Source organism: Toxotes jaculatrix, chromosome 15 (genome assembly GCF_017976425.1).
Source record: "Toxotes jaculatrix isolate fToxJac2 chromosome 15, fToxJac2.pri, whole genome shotgun sequence".
Lineage (NCBI taxonomy): Eukaryota > Metazoa > Chordata > Actinopteri > Toxotidae > Toxotes > Toxotes jaculatrix.
This window is the reverse complement of record NC_054408.1, coordinates 8,477,348-8,502,941: the sequence shown is the minus strand read 5'-3', so window position 1 is coordinate 8,502,941 and position 25,594 is coordinate 8,477,348. Positions and strand designations below refer to the sequence as shown.

General features: G+C 40.8%; 1 protein-coding gene across 2 annotated transcripts; it reads left to right on the top strand.

Moving 5' to 3' along the window:
* Positions 1-1,305: 1,305 nt before the first annotated feature.
* On the top strand, positions 1,306-24,495 carry arhgef7a (Rho guanine nucleotide exchange factor (GEF) 7a). Of its 2 annotated transcripts, XM_041057854.1 has the most exons (23): positions 1,306-1,370; positions 1,506-1,752; positions 5,193-5,276; positions 10,013-10,097; positions 10,243-10,376; positions 11,199-11,400; positions 12,589-12,677; positions 13,683-13,777; positions 13,981-14,076; positions 14,358-14,480; positions 15,174-15,312; positions 15,401-15,460; positions 15,569-15,715; positions 16,094-16,180; positions 16,319-16,397; positions 16,482-16,621; positions 17,438-17,659; positions 17,746-17,839; positions 18,073-18,162; positions 18,619-18,798; positions 22,371-22,470; positions 23,177-23,231; positions 23,565-24,495. In XM_041057854.1, the coding sequence occupies exons 2-23, from the start codon at positions 1,588-1,590 to the stop codon at positions 23,685-23,687; spliced, it is 2,589 nt and encodes an 862-aa protein (XP_040913788.1). In that variant the 5' UTR covers positions 1,306-1,370; positions 1,506-1,587; the 3' UTR covers positions 23,688-24,495. The 2 variants fall into 2 exon arrangements, with proteins under 2 accessions (XP_040913788.1, XP_040913787.1); XM_041057853.1 differs by lacking the exon at positions 18,619-18,798.
* Positions 24,496-25,594: the final 1,099 nt, after the last annotated feature.

The window sequence follows — 25,594 nt, the reverse complement described above, 5'->3', positions numbered from 1 at the left end:
GCCAACGATGGCATACAACCTTCAATAAAGAGAAACAGACATATGAAGAGAGACAGATGAAACTGTCCAAACTGTCCAAACAGGGATCTACAAATGTTTGGCATTTTAGTAGCTATGGGTCATTTATTTATTTATTTAACCAGTCGTTTAAGCAACTAATTGTTTCAGGTCTTTGTGTCTGGATGGCTCAGTAGTCCAGCCCTGGTCACAGTCTTCTTTGTGTTGGAATTTGCATGTTTTCCTACTCATTCGGGTTCATGCCAGGTGCTCCACTTTCCTCCCATGGTCAGGGGAAAAAAAAAAAAAAAAAACAGGTCAGCTCAGGTTGAACTGAACTGAATAGAGACTCTTAACTGCTTTTCAGTGAGAGTCTGTATGTCCCTGTGACCAACTGTCCATGGTGTTTCCTCTACCTTTCACCTTAGCCCCATAGCAGGTACAGGTGAAAATACTGTTGCAGGTAAACAGAGATGAAATTGTACAACACTTTAAAGGACAGTGTTCTTGAGCAGTGGTTTCCAGCCTTTCCTGCTTCTGACTCTTTAAAATAAAAAAAAATTCAAATTTTTCCTCCTCAGATAACATTTAATTTGATGGATTTAGATGCCTGGAGGTGTGAAAGTGTCAAGTATTTCACAATTAGAAATAGCAAAAATGAGAGAAAACTGAAAATTGACATGATCTTGCATAACATAATCATTTTTCCTCTTTTTTTTTTTTTAAAAAAAAAAAAAGGATTTATCAGGTTAAGAACCTTTGTTATTGGGGTAGATTAAATCCATAAGAAAGAATGAATCATAACAGTGATGTTTGAGAATCAGTGAGGTGTTTTCTGGTCAAAGCAGATCGTCAGGGCTCAGTGCTCAAATTCAGTTGTCTTGACATGAATTTTCCTGCCTGCTTTTTTCTTTTGTGTTGCTTTTGTGTTTGTGAAATTTATGTCTTGAAAATGTCGCCAAATTTAAATATGGTGTGTCATTAATGAAGCTGGCGCTCAGCTGTTTCAGCATTTCAAATCGAGACCTGTCCCAACAGATAGCCTGTTGCGAGGCTATAATAATAATCATAAAAAACGGATAAAGAAGAGCAGGATATGCAAACCCACGCAGAGAGCCTATTCATGTCATGCCGAAGTGTCCTAACAACTGGTTGGACTGGCTTGTCCTTCTGGCGTGATGTCATCCAATGGATGAGTGGCTGGCGGCTGCGGTGCGCATGTATGCAGTCCACTGCCTCGGCGCATCACAGCGAAACCGCACTTGACAGCTTGCCAGGTTAGGGGGGGGGGGGGGGGGGACACACACCATTCAAGGGAGGAAACCAGACCTGCTGAATTTCCACCAGCCAGCAGTCATCCGCATCCACCCGAGGTAGAGGTTTTCCCGCAGCCTCTCTCTCTCCCTCTCTCCCTCTCTCTCTCTCTCTCTCTCTCTCTCTCTCTCATCGACATCTCATGCATCATTTTTTTTTCTTAGGATTAATTATGTTTCTGTTCTGACGCACAGATGACAGCGTAACCGGGGCGGTAAGCTGTTCAGATACCCCAAACACAGCCGCTTTGTTGGATAGGATCTGTTGTGACTGGACATGAATTCGGCGGAACAGACGGTTACATGGTTGATTACGCTCGGGGTGCTGGAATCGCCAAAGAAGACCATCTCGGATCCTGAAGCATTTCTGCAGACCTCCCTGAAAGATGGGGTGGTCTTGTGTAGACTGCTGGAGCGGCTCAGCCCGGGGTCCACGGAGAAAGTAAGGGCAATAACACCCCCCCTCCCTCCGCTCTCCTCTGCATAACCAACCGCCCGCCCCGTCGGCGTGTCTGTGCAGCTGCCCACATCCGTGAAACCGACGCGGTTTGTTGTCTGGCTTCTCTTTCTGCCCACTGGTCCGTGAGGCGATTTCTTTTGTAGGTCACGGCAGCCCGGGTTATTGTCTGCGAAAACAACGCTATGTATACGGTCGCGCATACGTGTGTCAGCGTGTAGAAAAAAAAAAAATACAGAAAGGCTGTTGTTTCCGCTGCGTATTGATCTGCTCTGAACAAGGCAGCATCACAGCAAAATGAAAACTGATTGATCACATTTATGAGGAGCGATTAGATGCACTGGGTCTTAATCATGAAGGCCTCGCTTAATGTGTTTCAATGCAGCTCTAAAACACTCAACAGATCTGCCGTGTCGTTTGAAGCCTCTGTTTTAAATTCCTCTATAATCCAGGACGATGTGGCTTGTATGTCAGTGTATTTTGAAAGACACAGTGTGATCAGCAAGGGATGACTGGCAGACTGTATACACACTATAGCTATAAGAGTGGGCCGCCATTGACTGCAAAGGCGCACGAACAGAGATGGACCCTCTCCCCATTTAAAGAAACAGCGCAGTGTTTGTGTCTGTCAGCGTATACGCTTAGTCAGTTTAGACAACCAGGCCAAACGTAAACCAGGCTATGTTTTCCTTAAAAGAGGATGTTCAGCTCGGGGCGGACTGCAGCTCCATATAAACGAGAGAAATTTGCCTGTTAAATGACAAATAAGCCCCCCCCCCCCCCCCCCCACACACACACTGACCACGGGGTGTTGTTTTATCTCTGTGACATAATCAAATTATGTTTTGCACCATTCTGAACACACGAGCGTTTCTTTGAGGTTGTATCTGCAGTGGTGTGTCTCTCTAGGCCTGTTTTACAAAAGAGGAAACAGCTGGAACACTGTTCACTGCTGATGGATGAAATCCAAATTGGTGTGTGGCATAATCAGCCAGTATATTGCTGATCTAAATTCTGTTAAATCTGCTGCCATCTCATTTTAGGGAGGATTTGATAGGTTTTTATTTGCAAATAACTGCTGAGAAGAAGATTTTTCAAAGCACGTAAAAACTATCATGAGCTGAAGTCCTCTGCCCTGCCCTGCGCTGACAAAATAATCACTAATTTGATATATCTGCATGTGAGCAAACATATTCCTTTTTGTACACCATATAATTTGCTAAATCATAAAGTATGTGAAATGGTAGAAATGGATTTAAAATGTTTTTCCACCCCGGTCAGTGATGACAGTTTTCTGAAACTCTTAAGAACAAAAACCCCCGACTCAACACATGTAACTAATAGATCTGATGAGCCAAAACTGTAAATGAAAACAAAGTTAATTGATGATAATATTAAAAACGATAATAATATGAAGAGTAACAGCGACAACAATAATAATCAATGATAATATCTCTGCCAAAGGGAATTTGCTTATCAGAATATAAGAACTGTGACCAACGTGTGCTGAGCAGGAAAAAATAATCCTGTCAGTGCTCTCTGGTGGACAAACTATGTAATGGAGACACTGTTTCTGGATTATTATTATTATTTTTTGTCATATCTGCACGTTCACTGATACAGACATATCTGCAGTAAGCTAACATTGGCCGATGTTTGGGCCTTGCTGATTTATCAGTCTATGTACTACTACTCCTACTGTTTCTACTATTGCTAGGAATGATTTTTTTACTTTTCCCCCAACGCCATTCTTCCCATTTTCTCCAGTATTTCAACTTTTCCTTGTTGCTTTTATAATAAGGAGTAGGGTGTGAATCTGTGGGCAGAACCTGATGCATCACTGGCCAGCCACATCCAATCACGATCTGGCCCACATATGGACAAGTGGCCTCTCCGAGATGTGGCCCTCATGCATTTCTGTTTTGGCTGAATTCCTGTAGCCACATTCAGGCTGAGTAACTGCTGTCAGTCTGGGCATCACTGGATGTGTATGTGGGCCAGAGGAAAGTGGGAGATGTGGGGCACAACTGGGCCCGATGTCAGTTGCCATCAAGGCTCATGTAGATGCCAGTGGCATCACCTTATAGACCAAAGATACAAAGAGGAGGCAGTAACAAGGTTCTTTCCAATTAGCTATAAAAATCCTCTTTGCTTCTCACACTTGCATGACTTCTTTGCTCCTGAGTTTCCCTCCACTTACAGTGCAGCACAAGGGAGAGATGCAAGTTCATGGCATGAGGATGGATGAAACAGCCTGTATAGTCTCTTTTATCAGTGAAACAACACTTGCGACAACAAGACACGCAGACAACATGATCCTCTCACCTTCTCTTTATCATATTTGCAATATGGATGATGAGAATGTGTAGACTTGAGAAGGACAATGAGAGGAAAATGAAAAGAATACAAAATGTGAGAAAAATACAACGTGAAGAAAATCTTAGATTTCTGCCAATACAAGGCCCAGTAGTGCAAAAACGGGAGGAGGGAAATAAAAAGGTAAAGGTACAGGTAAATATACATTTTAGATACACTTTGTCTTATATTTACCAACTTATATACTGACTTATTGCAGATATATCAGCACTGGCATTTATGTCGATTAATGAATAACAAGGAATATAAGTAAAGAAATGCCAAAGTCATGGTAAAGACAAAGATAACAGTGGCTCCCTTACACAGTTTGTCCACCGGAGAGCACTGATAACTTTGTTTTTCAACTATTACATTTACTGATTACAAATCACGGTCACAATTCTTCAAGGCATCCTTATCAAAAGTGTTCTGTATACAGTCATTGGCCACTTTATTAGGTACACCTGTACAGTATAATGTAATACAGCTGATCTGCCACAAAGTGTACTTGAATGATGCCAATAATGTTTATTTTTTTGTTGATAGAGGTGTTAACTTAATGAATGTTTATCACTGAGGTTATAGTCAGTGATGGTCTTGTGCTGTACCACATTATATTGAGAATGGTTCTTAATATTTTGTCCTCTACGTTTATATCAGTGATGGGAAAATCTATGTTGTCTCACCATTTCATTTAACGCATTTACTTAAAAGATTTTATTATAAACAAAACTAAAATAAAATAAAAACAAAACAACAAAAAAAAAAAACACAAAACAAAACAGTGCACCCATAGGCTCTAACAACATCAGACAGGGGGATCCCTATTTGTCAACGTCATTTCCCTCGACCCAATACTACAGCCTCTTCCACTTCCCCGCTGCGGGATTTGTGTCCAGCCTCCTCCCGGAGTTGTCAGGCCCAGCGCAAACGCGGACTGTATAATGCGTGTCGATAAAGAAGACGCATTTTTAGGGCTAACAAACTCGCAGATAACCGCAGTGTGAGAGGCAAGGCATCCGCAGCGTGTCCGGGAGGCGTATCTCTAACGAGCGTTTTCGTCTTTCCAGATTTACCAAGAACCGAAGAACGACGGCGAGTGCCTGAGCAACATAAAGGAGTTTCTCAAGGGCTGCACATCGTTCCGCGTCGAGGTGAGTGCCTTTTCACGTTCGTGCTCCTATCTGGTGTTTACACGAACCACTTTTTTTTTTTGCATGTGATACCGCAGAGAGTCGCAGTTTGAAATGTGAAGTTTATATGTTCTAAGAAGAGACTCTGGCACGGCAAACAATGGGCTCATGGAGTGGACGGACGGAGCCCCCTGACAGAGGGAGGAGAAGTGGACTAGCAGCCGAGAACAATCACTCATCGTCCGGCTCGCAGAGATTTGCTTGTCCGTCCGGTTGGAGATGTATTTGCGACATTTTCGCAAAAAGTTACACTAATGGGTAAAACTGCTACATTAACGCCTGTTTACGTTTCCCTCTTGAATTTAAAAGCGCCATGACAGTGTTTACACTTTCTAATTAATGCAAAGCTTTGTCCTCGGCTTCACGCGTGGCTTTGTTGTCACCACCGGTTCACAATAGTCAATGCTTAGACATTTTTTAGTGCTAAAAAAAAACAAATGGCAGAACTGCAGCTATGGACAATATAGGACCATGGTTATGTAAACAAGTCGTGTTCTAACGTGGTAACTACGGTCTTATTATTATAACTGTAATCAGTAATGAGTGTAAAGTATAAACATGTCCACAGATTCAGACCTCACCCATGCAGGTCTGCATAGAAATATTTCAAGTACATTGTGGCTTTGGTTAATGAGAATACCTCCCCAGTCTTTGGCAAATTGAGGACAGCATGCAGTTTAAGGCTGCGTGTTGGCCAGTGGATAGAGGGGTCATTGAACCAACATAGTCTGACAATGAAACTCACTGTTCCTCAGCATTGCTTCTCTCCTCTGAGTTTCCAGCCACTGAACAAGTGGTGGAGATGGGGCAAGACAGAGCACTGTCATTGTCAGAGTGTGCAACATGCCATTTAGTAGTTACAGGCAGCTGAAGCAAAAGATTTTTGTTTTTCTTTTGCAAAATGACTGCTGTTTGTTTCGGCTCTCTACAAGGACAGATTCTGGTTACTGTGTTATGCAATAATCTGCAGTTTTTAAACATTTTTTTTAGTAACAAAAGGTCCAGTTCCCCATCATAACCACTCCTTTATGTCAGGCCCATTTTTGTCTTCACTGGAGGATGTGCTGCACTCAGTACTGCCATCAATGTCCTTTACTTCTTACAGTTTTAAGACTATGTTTGGTCATTGCGTGCATGTTCACATGTATGTGACTCTTTTTTTTTTTTTTTTTTTTTTTGAGTTAACTGTACAGTGCAGGATTATTGTAGTTGGGGACATGGCAGTCCTCCCGCACACCATCTGTAGAGCAAAGATGGATCCTCTCCAGAGCCCAGAGCACTGCTGGCTCTGACCCCAGGTAACTGCAGATTAGAGCAGTTGCTGCTTACATGTGAATGACAGACAGACAGATGCTGTGCTTTTGCAGTCCCGACCTACCTTGATTTATGGAGTTAAGATGGACGTTTGGTTGAGCATCAACATTTGCTGTCTTGTTGGTATATTTCAACTGGATTTATCCCTTTTTAGATCTACTTTGGATACCTCCTCCAGATTAGACACTCAAGACCACATCTGACACTTAGGCAGCTGCTGGTAGTGACCCTTAACCTCTAACGCCTTTTGACCACAGGAAGTGATCATTAGAGTTCCCATGACCCCACCGGTCCCTCTGGAACAGTAACCTTACCCTCCGTCTACCCTGTCAGTGATTACAGATCCATCTGTCTCGGCTAATGGGAGCGTTTGACCATCAAAAACAAGAAAAGCTTGTAGTATTGTTTAGCTACCACATGAGACATGTAAGGCAGTTAAATTCAGTTACTTGACTAAATTAATCACTTGGCCAATCAAGAGAAAAATAATAGGCAATGATTTTGATGACCAATTAATCCTTTAGGTTCTTTTCTAAGCAAAAATCCTAAATGTTTGATGGATTTAAAGTTCTCAAATATGAGAATTTGTTGATTCCCCTTGTATTACATTAAACCAAATCATTGAGTTATCAAAAAATAATAGAGATTAATCCATTATGAAAATAACTACCTATCAGTGCAGCCCTGCTTACATATAGATATCCCCAACTTTTAGGGCCCTAAAAGTAAGTAAGATAAGCTAACTTAAAGGCATATCTCGTGTTTTATTGCAGCCAATCATTGGCTAAAGGCTGTGACCCACAGACACCAGCAGCAGGTCTGTGCTGCAGTCATCTTCACCAGAACTAGATACATAAACTGGCGAGGCCAATACATCAATTCAAGTTTAAAAAGTCTCTATTGAGGCTGTAATCTCGCTTGCCTCGGGTGCTTTTTGTCTGGTCTGGTCTTCAGGAAATGAGATGCGATCAGTTGCTTTGAGGTCAGGTAACTGACTGCCTGCGCAGAATATCCTGGTTTAGTCATAACGAAAGCTGCTTGGCTGCCTTGTCTGTATGCTTAGGACCTTTGACCATGAGTCCAGTCACTGAAGGTCCAGTCTATACCGGAGTATTATTATTTAAATGTTGTAATGTTTGGTATATTTATGTGATCTCTTAATGTCAAGTATGATATGTGACCATGTCCCATTAACACGGAGAACGCCGAGTAGTTGGTTGTAACACCCTGTGCAGGTAAACACTCATTTTCTGAATCATGAAAAGTGTGGGAGCAATTTGCTCTGCTGTTACAGCTTGCTGAGTCACAGAGGGGTGTTCCACTGTTGTCTCAGCCTGCTCTGAGGGATCATTACCTGACAGTGATGCTGAGGCCCGGCTGACATGTCTAAGCTTGTCATGTTAGTCATGTTCAATATTTCCCTGCATGAATGTTTAATGTTCACCTGCGAAACCTGCTAAAATGACATTTGAGATGTGGGAAGAGCCCACTTTTTTGCTGCTGTCATGGGAAAGAAAAGTTGAAGTGCAAATACTGGATTTGGTTCGTTGTTTCAGTCTCAGTGAAAGTAGACGAGTGAGGAAGAGGGTGCATTCACATGAGAGCTCGCTAAGGACAGCGAGTCTTTTAGCTTGCACACACACACACACAAACACATGCATGCGTGTACTCTCTTTTGCAAACACGCACTCTTGCATTCACAGTCATTCGCATATTCCCTGAGGGCATATCTGCAATCAGAGCAGAAGATGAAAGAGACTCATATCCCAACGTCACTCATCCTCTGAATGCATGTACAATAAATAACTGAAGCAGGAGTAGCTAATCATTTGAAGATGTTAACACAGGAAGAGAGAGGACAACTACAGTCGTCAACACAGATACAATCACTGCCATTCATACTAACCAAGAGGCAAGTGAGAGTCACGCTGAAAGTGACACGCACACCGCTCACACTTCTGCTGCAGCTAAAGGATAAGGCTGACATTTCATTCTATGTTTTTCTTGTTTTCAGCAAATCTTATGAAAAAAAACAGAGCCATCAGTGCACCAGTCTGTTTTAGAATAGAATAGAATAGAATAGAATAGAATAGAATTTTATTGTCTGATACAAGTGTAACAGAAATTTGCCTTTGACAGGGCTCAGTAGCACATTTACAGATAGTAAAAACACATAGTAAAAAACTCACATACAGACACTCATTCCCACATTGTTATTATAGCTTTTCTGAAAGCTTTGTTATATTCAACTTGGCATTTAATAGTCCAAAATGGAAGTGTCTGAAACCAAATAAGCAGGGATACCTTACTTCAGCCAAACTCTGTCATTCAGTGCGACATAACTTTTTATGATATACAAGAAAAATTCATCATGATTGATCATGCCTCTGATGCTATGTCACTGACTCCAAAAAAAAACCAACTACAGTCTCCATGTTCATCATAATGAGGGATCATGTCACCCCATACAAAAGTGTGTCTCGCTGATGTGTTGTTAATTATTCTTTTGTGCAAATTTGGAAGCACTGTAAAATGGCATAGAGGAAAAAAGCTGTATCAGTAGTGACGGATCCATTGAGTCCATTAATTGATTAGTCAAGCATCTGAGAATTGATCAGCAGTGAACCTGGTTATCCATTAATCATTTATATTGTTTTACACGACTGTGAACTGAACATCTGTGGATGTTTGAGTGATGTTGGACAAAGCAAATAATCTGAAGATATCACTCTGTGCCGTTGGCAACTTGTGATGGGCATTTTTCATTTTCTATGTTGTTATTACAGACCGATCAATTATTTGACTAATCGAACGAGTCATAGGGACAAATAGAGATGAATTAGTAATGGAAATAACTGTTAGTTGCCACTCTAGGTCTTTTACTCCATGTGCATTTGGTTGATTAAATGAAATATGTTTCTGTATTTGTTGTTTCGATCATGACATCTGATCATGGACCTTTGCATTTTCACTTGATTTTAATAAGCTAAATGCTTTGTCTTGTCTTGAGTTTTGTTGACAGTAACAAAAATTTTGAATATTGCCGGTCTCATCCTCTTGCTCTTCATGAAGCTCAGTTTCTGTCAGTACCTTCTGTAATGCCCATAATCAGTTTTGTAGAGTGCTGTAAATAGTGTCTGCGAGTAGCTGCTGCAGATGTACAGTATTGTGTTTGCTGATCTTGTGTGTTTCACCAGCTACTTCTGTCAAAGATAACAAGAGTTATTGATTGACTGCTCAGTGCTTGCGGTGTGGCCAAGTGATGACACAGTCCTGCTGTGCTGGAGTTAGTGATTAGCTTTAAAAGGGAAATGCACCTGCCTGTGACTCTCTGGCGCTCACGCTCACGCTCTCCCTCTCTATCTCTCTTCTCTTACCCACAGCCATTCGAGGCCAGTGACCTACTGCTGGGACTAAACTTCTCAAAGGTGCTGAGCAGTCTGGTTGCCTTGAACAAAGTGACTGCAGGTTAGTCAAATATGTGCAATATGAGTGAGTTTCATGATGCGTGTGAGGGTGTTTTTATGAAAGACATGCCAGCAGTCATAGGCGTGTGGGCGCTTACTGCAAAATACCAGGTCTGGTGTATTTATATTTTGCCCTTTCTATCCAGATATCGGCGTGGGCAGTGATTCAGTGTGTGCCCGACACTCTTCAGCGCATCGCATCAAGTCTTTTGAGTCACTGTCTTCTCAGGCTTCGCTGGGCCGTTCCTCCAAGCTGCTGCAGAACCAGTTTCGCAGTCTGGTGAGGTCAACACTCACTGCCAGTCCCTAACAGCACAGTTTAGATACACAATAGATCTGAGTCACGGAAAACTTTTAATGTGTTTTTGTTATTTTGGCACAGCAGTCAACATCCCATTAACATCTACAAGCAACTGGTTGAGGCGTGGTCACATTCATTTGCTTTGGTTGAGTATATTTATGAAAAAAAACCCAGTGTATCTATACACGTTCATTGGTTCATCATGCTGTCATTCTTCAGAATGCCCACTTAGGGCTCGCCTTTGCATGTACAGACACTGGTGCAGCAACCTTAGTGGCACTGTCTTACTGTTTATGCCATAGACAGGTTAGTAGTAACAAATGGAAGTGAAATTGAAAATCTCTGAAAACAGCTTCCTTAAATGCAAATAACCAGTAACAATGCAGGTTTCAAGATTACACAGCAGGAGGTATCTTAACTCTCCGTGTTCTTCTAAAATGAAATTCATAGTTTGTGGTAAGTTCCTCCCACAAACTACACTAGTTATACATGGAAGATATTACCAGAAAACAAAGCTTGATTTTTGATCAATTATGGAAAAGTGGAATTGTACCTTTTAAAAATTTTACCTGCAACATAGTAAAGTCTTGGATGAATGAAAGTAATGATTATATTGAAATATAATAAGTAATAAATGTTGCACAATATTTGTTTTCACAAAACGGATGAAGCCTAGCTCGTTTCATAACAGAACTCATCAGTCTTTCATCTCCTGATCCAACATGATGTGCTTTTTGCTCACTGCTTACTTTTCCCTTTGTTTCTATCTCTCCTCTGCATCATCCCTCCCTCGTTTGTCAGGACATGTCCGAAAACAGTGGGCAGCAGCTGCTGGTGAAGGCACGTTTCAACTTCCAGCAGACCAACGAGGATGAGCTCACCTTTACTAAGGGTGATATCATCAGTGTGACTCGTCAGGAGGAGGGCGGCTGGTGGGAGGGGATGCTCAATGGCAAGACTGGGTGGTTTCCTAGCAACTATGTCCGTGAGGTCAAAGGCTCGGGTAGGTGCCTCAGCTGGCCAGCAGGTACCTTATGATGGGTCATAGGATGCTCTGTCCCAAATTTCCATGATTTCTTGTGACCAGAATTTTCTGTTACAATACTGATAACTAAAAACATTGTAGTGAAAGCTCTTACGTAGAGACACCAAAATATTAATTCAGTAGTGTAAATGTCTCCTGCTCCTGCATTCCTCTGTGAATGAACACAAATTAAACAATATGTTAAACAGACGTTTCCACATCTCTCAGACAAAAACTGCCAAATTGTAGACAGCATCACAGTTGCCATTGTCATTGCCATTCCATCTGGCCTTAGGACAATAACACAGCCCCACATCTGTTGCCTCTCGAGGGCTGCTGTGGTTTGTTGTTTTTTTTCGCTTGTAAAAGTTGTTGAGATGCCATGTGGCAAGAGGAGGCAGCTCAAAAGCTCAAAATACCAGCTTAACACTAAACTTTAGTGAGTGTGAGGACCAGTGATCAAGATATTTGTAGATCATTCTGATCATCGGCCAGCTGATATAGATATATTTTTAATGACACTGGTTCAGTTCAGTTCAGATCATACTCATTGCTGCGAAGCAGCATAAAAATATAAACACATGAAGACATGTTTTTGAGATATTGTTGTTCTGTCTGAATAATTAGTATTGTGAGTGCAGATCCTAATAAACACACTGAAAACATAAACGCCACGTGTATGCCCGATGTGCACTTATGTGCACTGTGGATTTAAAACAGCATAAAGCTGTTTTGTGTTTTAGATGTGCAGTAAAACAACAGCCGTTAAAATCTACTTTTGTCACAGGGACTTTGTTATTTAAAGTCAGTAGCATTCTTTATGCAGCCAGTTGTATTCCTGATTTCTGAATCTGGAACAAGGAGCATCAGTTTGAAAACACTGTATTGTTTCAGTTGTGCAAATGACCACTGAAATGCAATCATTTTTACTGATTTAACCCCAAATCAGCACTCACCCATAATTAAGATACTTTTATATCATTATTTATAGTTGTAAGAGCGTTGCATAAAAATATATGGGGGCAGAGCAGATACATGTACACACGAATACTGTCTGTTAAATGATCTTAAATCCTTTAGACATAAATCACTTTAGGCTCAGTATTCGCTGAAATTCATTTCCTTTGCTTGGCTCATTGGCTCATATTTCTTTTTTTCTGGTCACAGACAAACAAGTGTCCCCCAAGTCTGGCACCCTTAAAAGCCCACCTAAAGGCTTTGACACTTCTGCCATCAGCAAGACGTACTATAACCTGGTAAGGATGCAGCTCATCAGTTATTTGAAATCAGTATTATTGAGTGTTGCTATTGTGTTCCTGCTTCTCTGTCTCCCCTTTCTCCACTAACATCATGTTGAAACTGTGTATGCCTCTGTCTCTCTGGGGGATTTTATTAGTGCCTGTTCTTTTTAATCTCTCTCTCCATCTATGTTTTTTCCCATTCAGTATTTAAAAATGCTCTTTCCTGTAATTAATTACATGGAGTACTGGGATAAAATCTGTTTGGCCTCTTCAATCGCAGCTCTCTAAACAACTCATTGACATACTTTCTCTGCTCTCTTGTCTAAAATAAAATGTGACTGCCTGTGAAAACGTTCCTGCAGCTGAAGGCAGATTTCATTCACAAAGCTGTGATCACAGTTGCATGATAAGCACAGTTAATTTGTTTTCCACACACTCTCATGGTGTAGGATGAATCTTGTAGTTTTTCAGTGGTCTTAGAGCAGACAGCTCTAAAACATGTGGGATGTGATGATGATTTGTTTGGTACTTAAAGCTGATATGACTGAATCAATATTTAGTTTTGTTAACGCTGATTTTATAAAAAAAAAATAATTAAACACTGGTAAAGGATCAGCCAGTCTCACCCACCTCTGATTTGATAAATACGACGGAAAATACTTCATTACACTAGTTCATCTTGGCATCAGTGGGGAACCAATAAATTGAATGTGTAGGTATGTAGTTTATTTAAGTGTTTAAATTTTGGTAGGAGGAAACACTTTTCTTTTTCAGAAGAAATAATTTTATTGAAGAACATTTCCAGTCCTGTGGATATCTTGAGCCAATCTACAGGGTCAGTTTAAGTGCTAATCAACCGGTAATATTGCTGTAAATGAGTGTTATAATGTTTTTATGGTTTATTAACTCAAAAACTGTGGCACTGTCTCATGAAATAAACCACACTCTAAACTTGTAATCCCCATGAAGAGTGAGAATAATTTTCTAAATTTAAACTGTTTTTTCCTCCCTCTGTTGCAGGTGTTGCAAAACATTTTAGAAACAGAGACAGAATATTCCAAGGACCTTCAGAGCCTCCTGACAAACTACCTGCGACCTCTTCAGAGCATTGACAAGTACGACTCATTTACACATAAAGCTCGATGAAACAAGAACCAGGTTATTTTTGCATGGTTGTTGAAAAACAGGAGCCTGGATCAGTCAGATTTTGTGCCCCTCCTTAAGGACAAATCTGGGTGTTGAGTGCCTGACGTTCTTTTACATGTCACTGAATGTGTAGTCACCATTTTGCTTTTCCCATTATGAATTTTCCCTCCAGGCTGAGCAGCTCGGATGTGGCGCTGATCCTGGGAAACCTGGAGGAGATCAGCACCTTCCAGCAGATGCTCGTCCAATCACTGGAGGAGTGCACCAAGTTAGTCCCTCCTTGCACACACAGCCCCACTGCAGCAACATCTTCAGTGTTTCATAATAAGCAGAGGGACATCTAGTGTTGGACTGACTGTACTACAGGGATGGGGAATTAAACCATAGTCTGTGGATTATACAGCGTTTATATATTTGTGATTTTATGATGCATTCAGCGCGTAGCACACATCCCATATAGGTCTGCTCCACTCTGTTTTCTTAGCAGTGTAGGAGAGTTTGCACAGATATATTTTTATCAATGTGTGATCTTTATTTTTTTTCCTTTAGGCTTCCAGAAAGCCAGCAAAGAGTGGGTGGCTTCTTCCTCAACCTGATGCCACAGATGAAAGCTCTTTATGTCGGTTACTGCTCCAACCACCCATGTGCTGTTAATGTGCTCACCCAACATGGGTAGGTTTACACATCAGCTACATTTAGCATGGCTTTTACAGTGTTTTAAACCTGTCTACATGCAGCACAACTGGTGACATGGAAGAAGAAGAAGGATTTCATGTTGTACAGAGTGTGTAGTATTAGAAAAGGGAAAAGGGGACTGGTTGTATTGCTGGATTTTGTGGAGTTTGTCTTTGTTTTACAGTTGTAGCTACCTGCTGGATTTTGGCAGCTGTTGTGGCTTGTCACTGGGGACACAAAGTACATACTTTGCATTCTACTTTACATTATCAGTAAAATGCAGCCGAGGCAGTGTTGCTGTTCTAAAATGTTCTATAGAAAGTAAAATAATGAGTATAGAGCTGAATGTAAGAGAAAAGAAAAAAAATTATGTCTTAATCATATTAGTGATTTTGTCCTCCCACTGTAATTATAAAGGCAGCAATACTAATGAGATCTAATAGCCTGAATGCCAGTTAGCAATGTCTGACCTTCAGTGTTTTTGAGACCAATGTAAGATACTAATAGAGGCAAAAGATTCCAGTTAGCTGCTGACTGAATGGTGTGTTGTTTTCAAACCCTTGTGCAGATACTGTTTGTAATGTAGAGAAAATATTCAGAATCGTTGCAGGTCATCAAGGTTGCATGATAAACTGAATGAATAATTTATTTTGCCTCTCTGTCTCTCTCGCTCTCTCTCTCCTCCCGCAGTGATGTATTGGGGGAGTTTATGGAGGGTAGAGGTGCAGTCAGTCCTGGGATCCTCACCCTTACCACAGGCCTCAGTAAACCCTTTATGAGAATTGACAAATACCCCACCTTACTCAAAGAGCTGGAGAGGCACATGGAGGTGGGTGTGCATAAACACACCCGTGATGTGATGTTATGTTATGTTATGAAATGTGGGTTAAATAACTAGCATATTTTTTTTCTTTCAGGAGAGTTATCCTGACAGGCCAGACATTCAGAAGTGCATGGCGTCTTTCAAAAATCTGTCTGTAAGCTGAACATACTTCCTGTCTTGTCCGATGTCACATGTAACCAGACTTTATATGAGACGAATTAATAGCAGGTCTTTGAGCAGTTGTCTATCCCCATTATATCAGGCTCAGTGCCAGGAGGTAAGGAAGCGCAAAGAGCTGGAGCTGCAGATTCTCACTGAGTCCATCCGGCTGTGGGAAGGGGATGACATCAAGACCCTTGGCTCTGTGCTTTACATGAGCCAGGTCTTAGTCCAGAGTCCTGGCTCAGAGGTACTAGCTTCAGCTACCTCCTTCACTTCACTTTGCACTTCACTCTTGTATAAACTGCTAAAAATAGTTATTAGTTGTGAACGTAGTACACAGAGGCGATAATAATCAAGTACTTAATGTGTGAGGAGAGTTCATGTTTGTTTACCAGTCAGGGACATGAAGGATGTAAAGAACTGTTGGATGATAAGTGCACATCAGTCATTTTAAGTGAAGAAAAGTAGCCAATTCTTTCAGATAAGATCAGAGTAACTCACTGTGAATCTCTGATCTGAGCTGCGCCTCAGTCATGTTTCCGTATCCTTATCATTTTCTTGTATTCCCTCTCTCCTGTCCCCTCTACATTTGTCTCTGTGTCGTGCATCTCTTCCTATTCGTCAGGAGAAGAGTGAGCGTTACCTCATGCTCTTCCCCCACGTCCTCCTCATGTTGTCTGCCAGCCCCAGGATGAGTGGCTTCATATTCCAGGTCAGTAACACTTTCTCACATAAATCTGGTTTAAAGTTCCTTTTCCAGTGTTCATATTCAGAGTTCTACATAGTATAGTAGATGAAAGGTCACTTCACTTAAATGTCTTTTGTCTGATCTGATGATTTTTGTCTGCAGGGAAAATTGCCCCTGGCCAGTATGACAGTGACCAAACTGGAAGATTGTGAAGCCCATAAAAATGCTTTTGAGCTCAATGGTAAGACTACATGAGATGAGCAAGATGCAGAAGTTAATTCATTTACACATAATGCCTTGAACAACAACGTCTCTCTCCCCGCAGGCACAATGTTTGACCGTCTCCATGTGCTGTGCACCAACCAGCAGGACCTGCAGGACTGGGTGGAACATCTGACCAGACAGATCAAACACACCACAGCCACAGCACCCAGCCACAAGCCACTCACTGTTCCCTGCCACACGGTCAGCAGCTAATGATTACATACCCACCTACTGATGATTTTCTTTCTATTCATTTTATACCCAATGTAGTGAAAAAAGCTGTAAATATATATGTTGATTTCTCACCAATTTTACAGCGTGAACCATAAAATCAATATGCTCTGAGAGGCTGGTTCACATAATGTTTAGCAATCATCTCAAACAACAATACAGCGCTGTGTGAAGTGGTTTATTTCTCTTACTAGAGTGGCTGTAATACACAATTGCATTTAATGAAATTATTACATACACATAACAATGAACATTCAGCCTTGCCCCTTGAATAAACAATCAACAATAACAATCATTTTATCAACAATAGACCAATTTCTTGTCGGTGGCTGCATCGTGGCAAGAGGTAATTGCCTGAAAAATAATTCTAAAATTCAGAAATCAATCTGCAGGACCTCAATTAAAGAGGTTTATTAGAAAAAGGTAGGTGTCCTGTGGAGGATTCCTCCCTGTTCCAAATCATGAGGTATTTTTTTGTGCAAATGTCCAACTGGGAATAGACCTGTGATGAATGCAAGACCCACTTCACACTAGACGGGTTATATATCCTGTCTGGCTCCCCAGGATGTGGCTGGGTATATAGGAACAGGACATCTACTCTTCTCAGGGCTGTGTTTCCTTAAGATGTTTCATTCTGTCAGAAAGAATCGCTGTTAAGTTTTGCGAAATGTTTTTGTGACAGTTGGTAGGAAGTCTAAAAAGTTACAGTTGGACCAAATTTGTTAATCAGCAGAGGAACAGAACTGTCCACTCTGAAATAAACAAGCCTTGATGTTTGTTCCTCAGCTTCCATCTCACCCCCTCACCCCATCCCGGCATGCTGAGGGGAGGGCCATGACAGTGGCACCCACCTACCACACCCTGCCTCACCCCTCCTCCCATGGAACATCTCACAGCACTATGATGTGGGGTCCTCTGGAACCACCCAACACCCCCAAACCCTGGAGCCTGAGCTGCCTGCGCCCCGCGCCCCCACTACGGCCCTCTGCTGCCCTCTGCTACAAGGAGGTGTGGGGACAATGTTTTTTTGGACATCTTTGTGTGCGTGTGTGTTTTAATGTTTGTAGATTTTCATAAACATTTCTAATTTACAGGATCTTAGTAAAAGTCCTAAGAGTGTGAAGAAACTCCTTCCCAAACGCAAGCCTGAGAGGAAACAGTCTGAAGAGGAATTTGCCTTGAGGAAGAGTATGTTTAAAGTCTTTCCTTTTAGTTTGTATTAAACTCAAAGACACTAAATGTGATATTATTTTCATGTTAAAGGAATAGTTTGACATGAACTGTTCCACCAACCAGATATCATTTTTACAGTTTTGTTTGTGCCTGGTTTAAACTAATAATGAGGCATTACGGTGACCAGAGACCTGAGGGACATGAGCTTATTACTTAAATGTTCTCCTCTTGCACCCTGTCACTCTCAGGTACAGCTGCTCTGGAAGAAGATGCCCAGATCCTGAAAGTTATTGAGGCGTACTGCACCAGCGCCAAAACCAGGCAGACTCTGAACTCCAGTAAGAAAACACAAAATTTTACTCACACGTGTAAGCGCAAAAGAAGAGAGGTTCACACCGGAGCTTCCTGTCTTTGTAATGACTGTATCTGAATTCTGTGACTCAGTGCCTTTCTTTAACACTGGTATTCTGAACTGATCCTTCTAACAGTATCTTTTCCTCTTCCTGTCTCTCCTCCACTCCTCACTCTTTGGCATCTCTCTGATTTACTTGATGTTCCTTCTTTCTCTTTTGTCATCAATTATTGTTCTCTCCATACTGTACTCTAATTGTCTCCATGAATTCTGATTTGCTCCATCATCTCATCCTCCATCACTCATTGGTTTTATGATTTGCCATTTGTTGCATGTTGCGTATGCTACCCCCCCGTGCACTGTTACCCCTCCTCCTTCGCCTACCATTTCTTCCATTTCTGTATTTGCAACGTCACCTTCACCTTTGGCCTGCCTTGACCAGCCTGGCAGGGCACCGACCTGATGCACAACCACGTGCTGGCCGATGTGGACCGGTCCTGTGTGGACTCGCCGGGCCGCCGTAGCAGCGTGTCACGGCCAGAATTGACCTCTGACCTTTCGGAGGACTCTGACTATGACTCCATCTGGACCACCCACAGTTATAGGATGGGTTCGGTGCCGCGCAAGAGCTGCATCTCTCACCAGAACTAACGAACGTACAGTACTGCCACGCTGTACTGTAATGTAACGTACAGCACGTTTACCTCTTTTACCTTCAATGTAACTAGATTTTTTTAATTTATCTATTTATTTTCTATTATATATTTGTTCTTTTTTTTTGTTAACTTATTTGGTTTATTTATTTTTCAACAGTTTGTTTGAAGATGTTTAAAGCATCTCCCTGTTGCCTTTGCCACTTTCCCTTTTATGTGCCTCCTCTCTTTCTGTAGTTGTCATGCAGTAAGTGTTAGGTAATTCTTCTTCATTTATCTTGAATGTGACCACTCCCCTTGTTTGACCATTAATGCGACGGACTCTCTTAGCAGAGGGTAGAGGGATGTTGGAGTGGAATATGGGGGAGGGAGACCCGGTGGGGGGGAGGGAGAGATGGGGACTGAGATTTTCCTGTCTGATATTCAGATGTAATTCAGGAACGAGTGTATTCTATTTACCATGCACTACTTCTCTCCAGTATGTGTTTTTAGAGTATGTATGCTCAAATATAGCACAGATGCGACACGTGCATACACACAGACACACACACAGGATCAGGCACATGTGCCCCTGCTGCCTGACAATATAGCAGCATGCAAATGTAATATCCAAATTCTTATCATTTTATATCATAGCTCTTATCATAATTTTTTAAGTTTTATTCATGTTGCCAGCTCTAAGCAGAATCCTATTTTACAACCACTGCTGAATATTCAAAGTCCTTACTAACTTTAGTAGTTTGTGAAACTCAGTCTTTTCTTTGTTGTAGCTGCTACAGAAAGAGGAGATCATCGCATACACTTCACTCTCTGGTCAAGCTTTTACAAACTGTGTAAAAGCTAATAGACTAACACTGGTGAATTTAAGGGTCTGTTCACCCACATTACAAAAGACATATTTTCACACTTAACCTCTAGCAGTATCTGTCAATCTTTTGGTTTTATTTGTCCAGGTGTTTAGATGTGTTCTTAGAGATTTCTTCCTCCGCTCTAATGCCATTTAGGTTAATGGGATTCAAATATGGCAACCACAGCTTTGACAAATCTTTCCAGAAACAGTCCCCCACAGTCGATTATCTAATCTAATCTCACCTCAGTGTCTGCAGTTTCAGTTGGAATGACTTCCCGCTGAAGATTTTTTTTTTAATCTTTTATTTATCTTTCCAGTCTTGTGAGCAAAGCAAATGAAATCCCACTCACTTCCATATTAGGGTGGAGGTAGAACGCCCTATTTGCATGACTAGATACCACCACTAGAGTGAAGTGAGATGATATATATATATATTTATTTATTTATTTAATTTTTTTTTTTTTTTGATTTTCGGTGAACTGGCCTTTTAAAGTTGACATTTTAATAATTTATTGTATTGTGTAGTCTCCTGAGCATCATCCTTTAAAGCCTGATCTTACTAGTATGTTGCTGTCTGTCAGTGGTTCCACAGGGTTGTATTTACAGTATATTATGCTTTAAATCTCAAGTTACCCCATTAATGAAAGAAAAAAGATTCATATAGAGCCACGCATAGCATGACAGCACTAATACACTGTCCTGTAATACAAATTGAATATCTTGACTTGAAAGGGATTTATTGCCTGCTAGTTAAAGGAATAGTTTGGCATTTTGGTAAATAGGCTTAATTGCTGTCTTTCTGAGAGTTAGATGTGAAGATCCTTGCCACTCCTCATATCTGTTGATTTAATATGAATCTCGAGCCAGGAGCAGGTTAGGAAAGCAAATAAGTGTATTTAATTTCACCACGTTTTCATCTTCTAGGTGTGTGCTCAGCAAACAGAGAGTAACTCATCAATTTAAACTAGCTACACTAGCAGTTTCCTCCTCTTCCTGTCATTATACTAAGCTAAGCTAAGCAGCTTCTGGCTTTAGCTTCATATTTACTGCACAGAGACGAGAGTGGTATCGATCATCATATCTAAAGCTCTGCAAGGAAGTGAATGAGCCTATTTTTCAAAAATTCTTAAAGGTGTAGCTGTTGCTGGCGCTGGCAATTTGACATGGTTAGCCTAGTGTCAAAAACACATCCCTTTGTGTCACGACAAACTAGCTCCTGTGGTGCGGCCTCATAAGCCAGGCATGCCTTTGTGTTGTCTGGCTTTTGAGGTTTCCCAAACTGTCTTGCATTAATGACTATTTTTATGAAGAAGTATTTTTCCAGTATTGGTATGAAAAGTACAGTTTGGCATCCACTTAGAGTCTTATCTCCTCTTACAGTAAGCAATGTGAGTGACATATGGAATATATAGGTCCATGTTACAGTACTATTTAATGTTTCTGAAATAATAATTTTATTGTACTCATTATTTTGTATACAGGCATTTTTTTATTTATATGTTATTCGGTATGTCAATGTTTACAAAATGATCCCTGGAAGAATTGTTTCTTTTCATTTTTACATTTTATTGGTCTGTATCAAAGTTTACACTGAAATTATAACATGAAGTGTTTTATGATTATTTTGCACAATCATGTAACGGGGCCAGTGGGTGGGGGGGGGGGTTAGAATCTGTTCAATTCTGTACTTTTTGTCGTCTACCTAGAGTGTGTATGATATAGTCCTAAAGGTAGACTTAAGTATTCAGTGTTACTGTAAAGTAAATGCTCATTCATAGTGTAAATGCTCACCTTTGGTGTTTTGAAAGCATCAAGGGTAAAAAAAAAAACAAAAAAACAAAGAGACCGTGATTATACGGGAATGTTTCTATGTGAACTATTCATTCAACCTCAGAATACTGTCAGAGTGGACTTGAAATGTGAAGAGCACATAGTCTCCCTCTCTGTAAATACTAGTTGTTATGGAACAAGAGAAAAAAAAAATCCATTCTACCTTATATGAGTATTTGAGCTAAGAATATCACTGTCCTTACATCATGTGCTATACTTTGTGACAGGTGTATTCTGTGATCTAAGAAACTAAGTCAAACTGTGGGACAGGCAGGGTGAAGAGACTAACTGTCTTTGACCAACATTCTCTCTGTGTGCTCTAATGCTGTATTCAGTTCACACACGTGACCATGTCTTATCTGCAAACAGCGCCTTCAGTGTATTTGTTCTACACTGCTGAAGTGTTCAAGTCCCAAACGCTGTATTATGAGTTTTGAATAAATCTGTCATTTGGTAGACGCTGGCATTATGGTGATTTGTTAGAACGGCAGATTTGATTGTGTCTGGTGTGTGTTTTCAGTTTGGGGAAGATGGTGGAGTTCTCATTAATTTCAGATTGAATTGTATTGTGAATGAATGAAGGGATTTGTGTTTTTTTTCTGCCAGATATCTCCACTGCCTCTCATTTCCTTTCACTTTCCTTTGGCTCTTGTCTGAGATCTTCTCTGTGCATGACTAACACACTGCTTCTGCCAGCTGTGGTGTATATTTGCTTCTCTTTGATGCCGTCAGCCCTTCCAATAAAGAAGTTCTGACTCTGGTCTGAAAAAGTACTGAAGGTTACTCGGTACTGGCTCATCTTACTACAAGGTGGGACAAAGCAAAGTACAAAGTGTTGAGTGCTCTTCTGTTTTGAAACAGGACCGCGAAGGGAAACTGGGCTCCATGTGATCATCCCTGGTGAGGAGAAAGTCCTTGTGGAGGATCCCAGTCGCAACGGACAAAGTGCAGTGGAAGAAAAGTAAGATGATATGTTTCTTCTTTGTCCCAAATCATTGTGTTTACATATTCTAAATCCCATGTAATGACCAAAACCAAAAATGCCTTAGTCCCCCTTTATACCCTGTCTGTGGCACACAGCCCAAAGCCCACCCGTTCCTACTGAGACTTAGCATTTTAAAAAGGGGTCAAAATGAAGTGTAACTTCACATTTTAGAAAGGCGTAGTCATTTTCTAAAACAGCGGTGCACTGTATATTGTTGCAATCATCAGGCATTACTCAAGCAGGAGTAAACTGCATTTGTTCGGGATTATTTACAGCTGAGCCCCGCTTAAGGACCCGTGTTCTTTGTAATGAAGGAACATGTCCTTGCAACATTGTGTCTAACTGATGTGTTTTAAATAGTTTTGGAGCAACTTTAGAGCTCTGTGGCACAGAGGAAAAACCTGTATCAGTAAAGATTCATTTATATAACACATTTAGAAAACAAATGTTACAAGGTGCTTTACAAACAGACATGGGATTAGAACAAAAACAAACATAACAATTTTGCTTTTGTAATAATAATGTACAAAATGGGGGACAAAATCCCCAGTCCTTGTTTGTGTAAAATGCATTTATTTGCAAAAATTAGTGCTTTTTTAAGATACAGTGTGATGCTATCCTTTAATAAAGAGCCTTATGGACATTACTGATGTGCTGATCTGTAAATCTTACTGTTTTAAAGGAGCCTGGTGGATGTGGTGTACGCCCTGAGGGATGAGGTTCAGGAGCTAAAACAGGTGAATGTTTGGGATGTTTTGTGATAGCTCAGATGGTCTGATTTATCTGATATACGACTTTAATTTGAAATTAGATAAAGCTCTTATATAAAAAGAATGATAGCTGAGTCAAGGATAGGCATAATGTTTTAAATTTAAATTGAATTGATCTGTAGTGACCTCTTTTGTGAAATGGTTTTTCTGTTTGTTAGGCACATAGAGGTTTGACACGAGATGTTTCACATTATTTGAGCTAATAATACTGTCACCTTACCTTTAGATTGAGACAGAGTGACTAAATGTCTTCTCTAAATCTAACAACAACATGAGTTATAAGATTGTTTTCCACAACAGGATAATAAGAAGATGAAGAGGTCACTGGAAGAGGAGCAGAGGGCACGGAAGGATCTAGAAAAGGTTGTGAAGAGGGTTTTAAAGAGCATGAACGACCCAACATGGGATGAGACCAACCTGTGAGGCTTTTGTGCACCATCTCCATCTGAAATATTCTGAAAAAAGCATGTATATGTTTGGACTTGCTTGCACTGTGTGTGAAATGCACACACTGACACACATGATTTAAGGCTGGTTGTGCGAGTGAGAGCAAGAGTGCATCCGTTGGCAGGTAACTGTGTACTTGTTTGAGATGGGTGTGTGTGTGTGTGTGTGTTTGTGTGTGTGTGTGTGTGTGTGTGTGTGTGTGTGTGTGTGTGTGTGTGTGTGTGTGTGTGAGATTTAAGAGGGGTGCCATTGTCAGCCCTTTTTGTAAGACAGGAATCACTGCGTTGTAATGCTGAACAGCCTCGAGCATCTATTCCTCAATAACATTCCTTGAACACCAAGCAAGAAGGTGAGGAAATCACACTCCTCTGTCACTTCAGCATCCATCATCACTGTCTTTGGCCATGTTCAGGGTGGCTGGAGGACTACTGGGGAGAGATCCTCTCCCTCTGTTTACAATCATTTATCAGGACACTGTCCAGTGGTACATTAATGGTTGCAAAGGCCTTGGATAAGTCTGAACTTGAACCATACCATTTCATAACCTCTCTTATGTTATTTAATTTTTTTTATGAATTTGTTTTTGTTGGGTCTCTTTCCCTGACACAGGCTAAGCTTGTGCCAGCAAATTCTTCCCTTCTTTTCCTCTTTATTGTTTGGCCACTTAGCGGTTTTGACTTTATTTCTGGGCATCCTAAGGGAGTTGTACAGATATGGTACTGTATAATGTAAATACTGCTAAAAGATGAGCCTTTGTCCTTTGGGAGAAATAAATGTCTTTTTAGAAGAATGACTTTGAGTTGAAAATCTGTTCCAAGACCACAAGGGAGCAAGGAAATTGCTCTGTCTCTGTTACACTCACACACAGACATAGAGGCACAAAGATAGCTGTTGTTTCTTTGGCATCTCTGCCTACCCCAGTTGACAGTTTTAAAGTAAAACCAAACCTTTAATCTTACACTTAAAATACTTAAATACTTACACTCTTTGGGCACTTGTACTTGAATATTGTCTTTTTCACTCCACCACATTTATCTGACAGCTTTAGTAACTAATTATTTTGGTGATTCAAATTATTTGTTCAAAATATAATCAGCTAATTAATGATGATGTATTATTATATATACCAAACTACCTGCAGTCCTATCTTTACCTGCATATATTTGATATTTGTATGTTTTATATTAATACTAATTTTGAATTTTTAATGCAGGACTACAGTGGTGTGGTGTGGCCCTTTTTAACTTCTGTGCACTTCTCCAGCCTCTGTCAGCATTTGGGGGGAATAAAAAGTCAGAAGTCACTGTACACTCAACTGGCAGTTGCACATACCAAAAACTAATGCTGTATAATAAATCCTACCGTCATCGTGGCTATAATTTTATGTGTGCTGTTGAATTGCACTGTTATATTTGAACAGGTAATGTTTCCACTATTTTGTCCACCCCATTTCTATCAACGACGGTCGGATAATAGAAACACCCTTCTGTGTATTGCAGCAACTCCTTCCCTGAACAGTGCAGGTAAGGAGTGTTTGACTTCTAAATTTAAATGTGCCAGTAACTGTAGTGTGCTGATACTGTAAACAAGTTATTACTTTCCTTTTTTCTCTCTTTTTACACCAAACTCTCGAGTTTGCGCAACAGGTTTCGCACTAGTTTTGACCGAACAACTCAATGTGTGCTACTCCGCTCTCACGTGATATAAGTAACGGGCGCTCTTTGCAAATGGCGGTTTATTTAAACAGTTTCCGTCCGCCATGTTGCTTCTTCTCTGTTTACTTGCTGAATCCGCTCAAACTCTTCTCCTGCTGACAAATGACCCGCAAACAAGTGTGTTTACTTTGTGTTCCCCACTGCTATTGCTAGTATTTCTGGACTTCA

Bases quoted from the DNA above. Each gene is read 5' to 3' on its own strand.
- arhgef7a (XM_041057854.1), top strand. From the start codon at position 1,588: ATGAATTCGGCGGAACAGACGGTTACATGGTTGATTACGCTCGGGGTG. The intron at 13,778-13,980 runs GTACGACTCATT...TTTTCCCTCCAG, and splicing joins CCTCTTCAGAGCATTGACAA to GCTGAGCAGCTCGGATGTGG. The intron at 16,622-17,437 runs GTCAGCAGCTAA...TTTGTTCCTCAG, and splicing joins TCACTGTTCCCTGCCACACG to CTTCCATCTCACCCCCTCAC.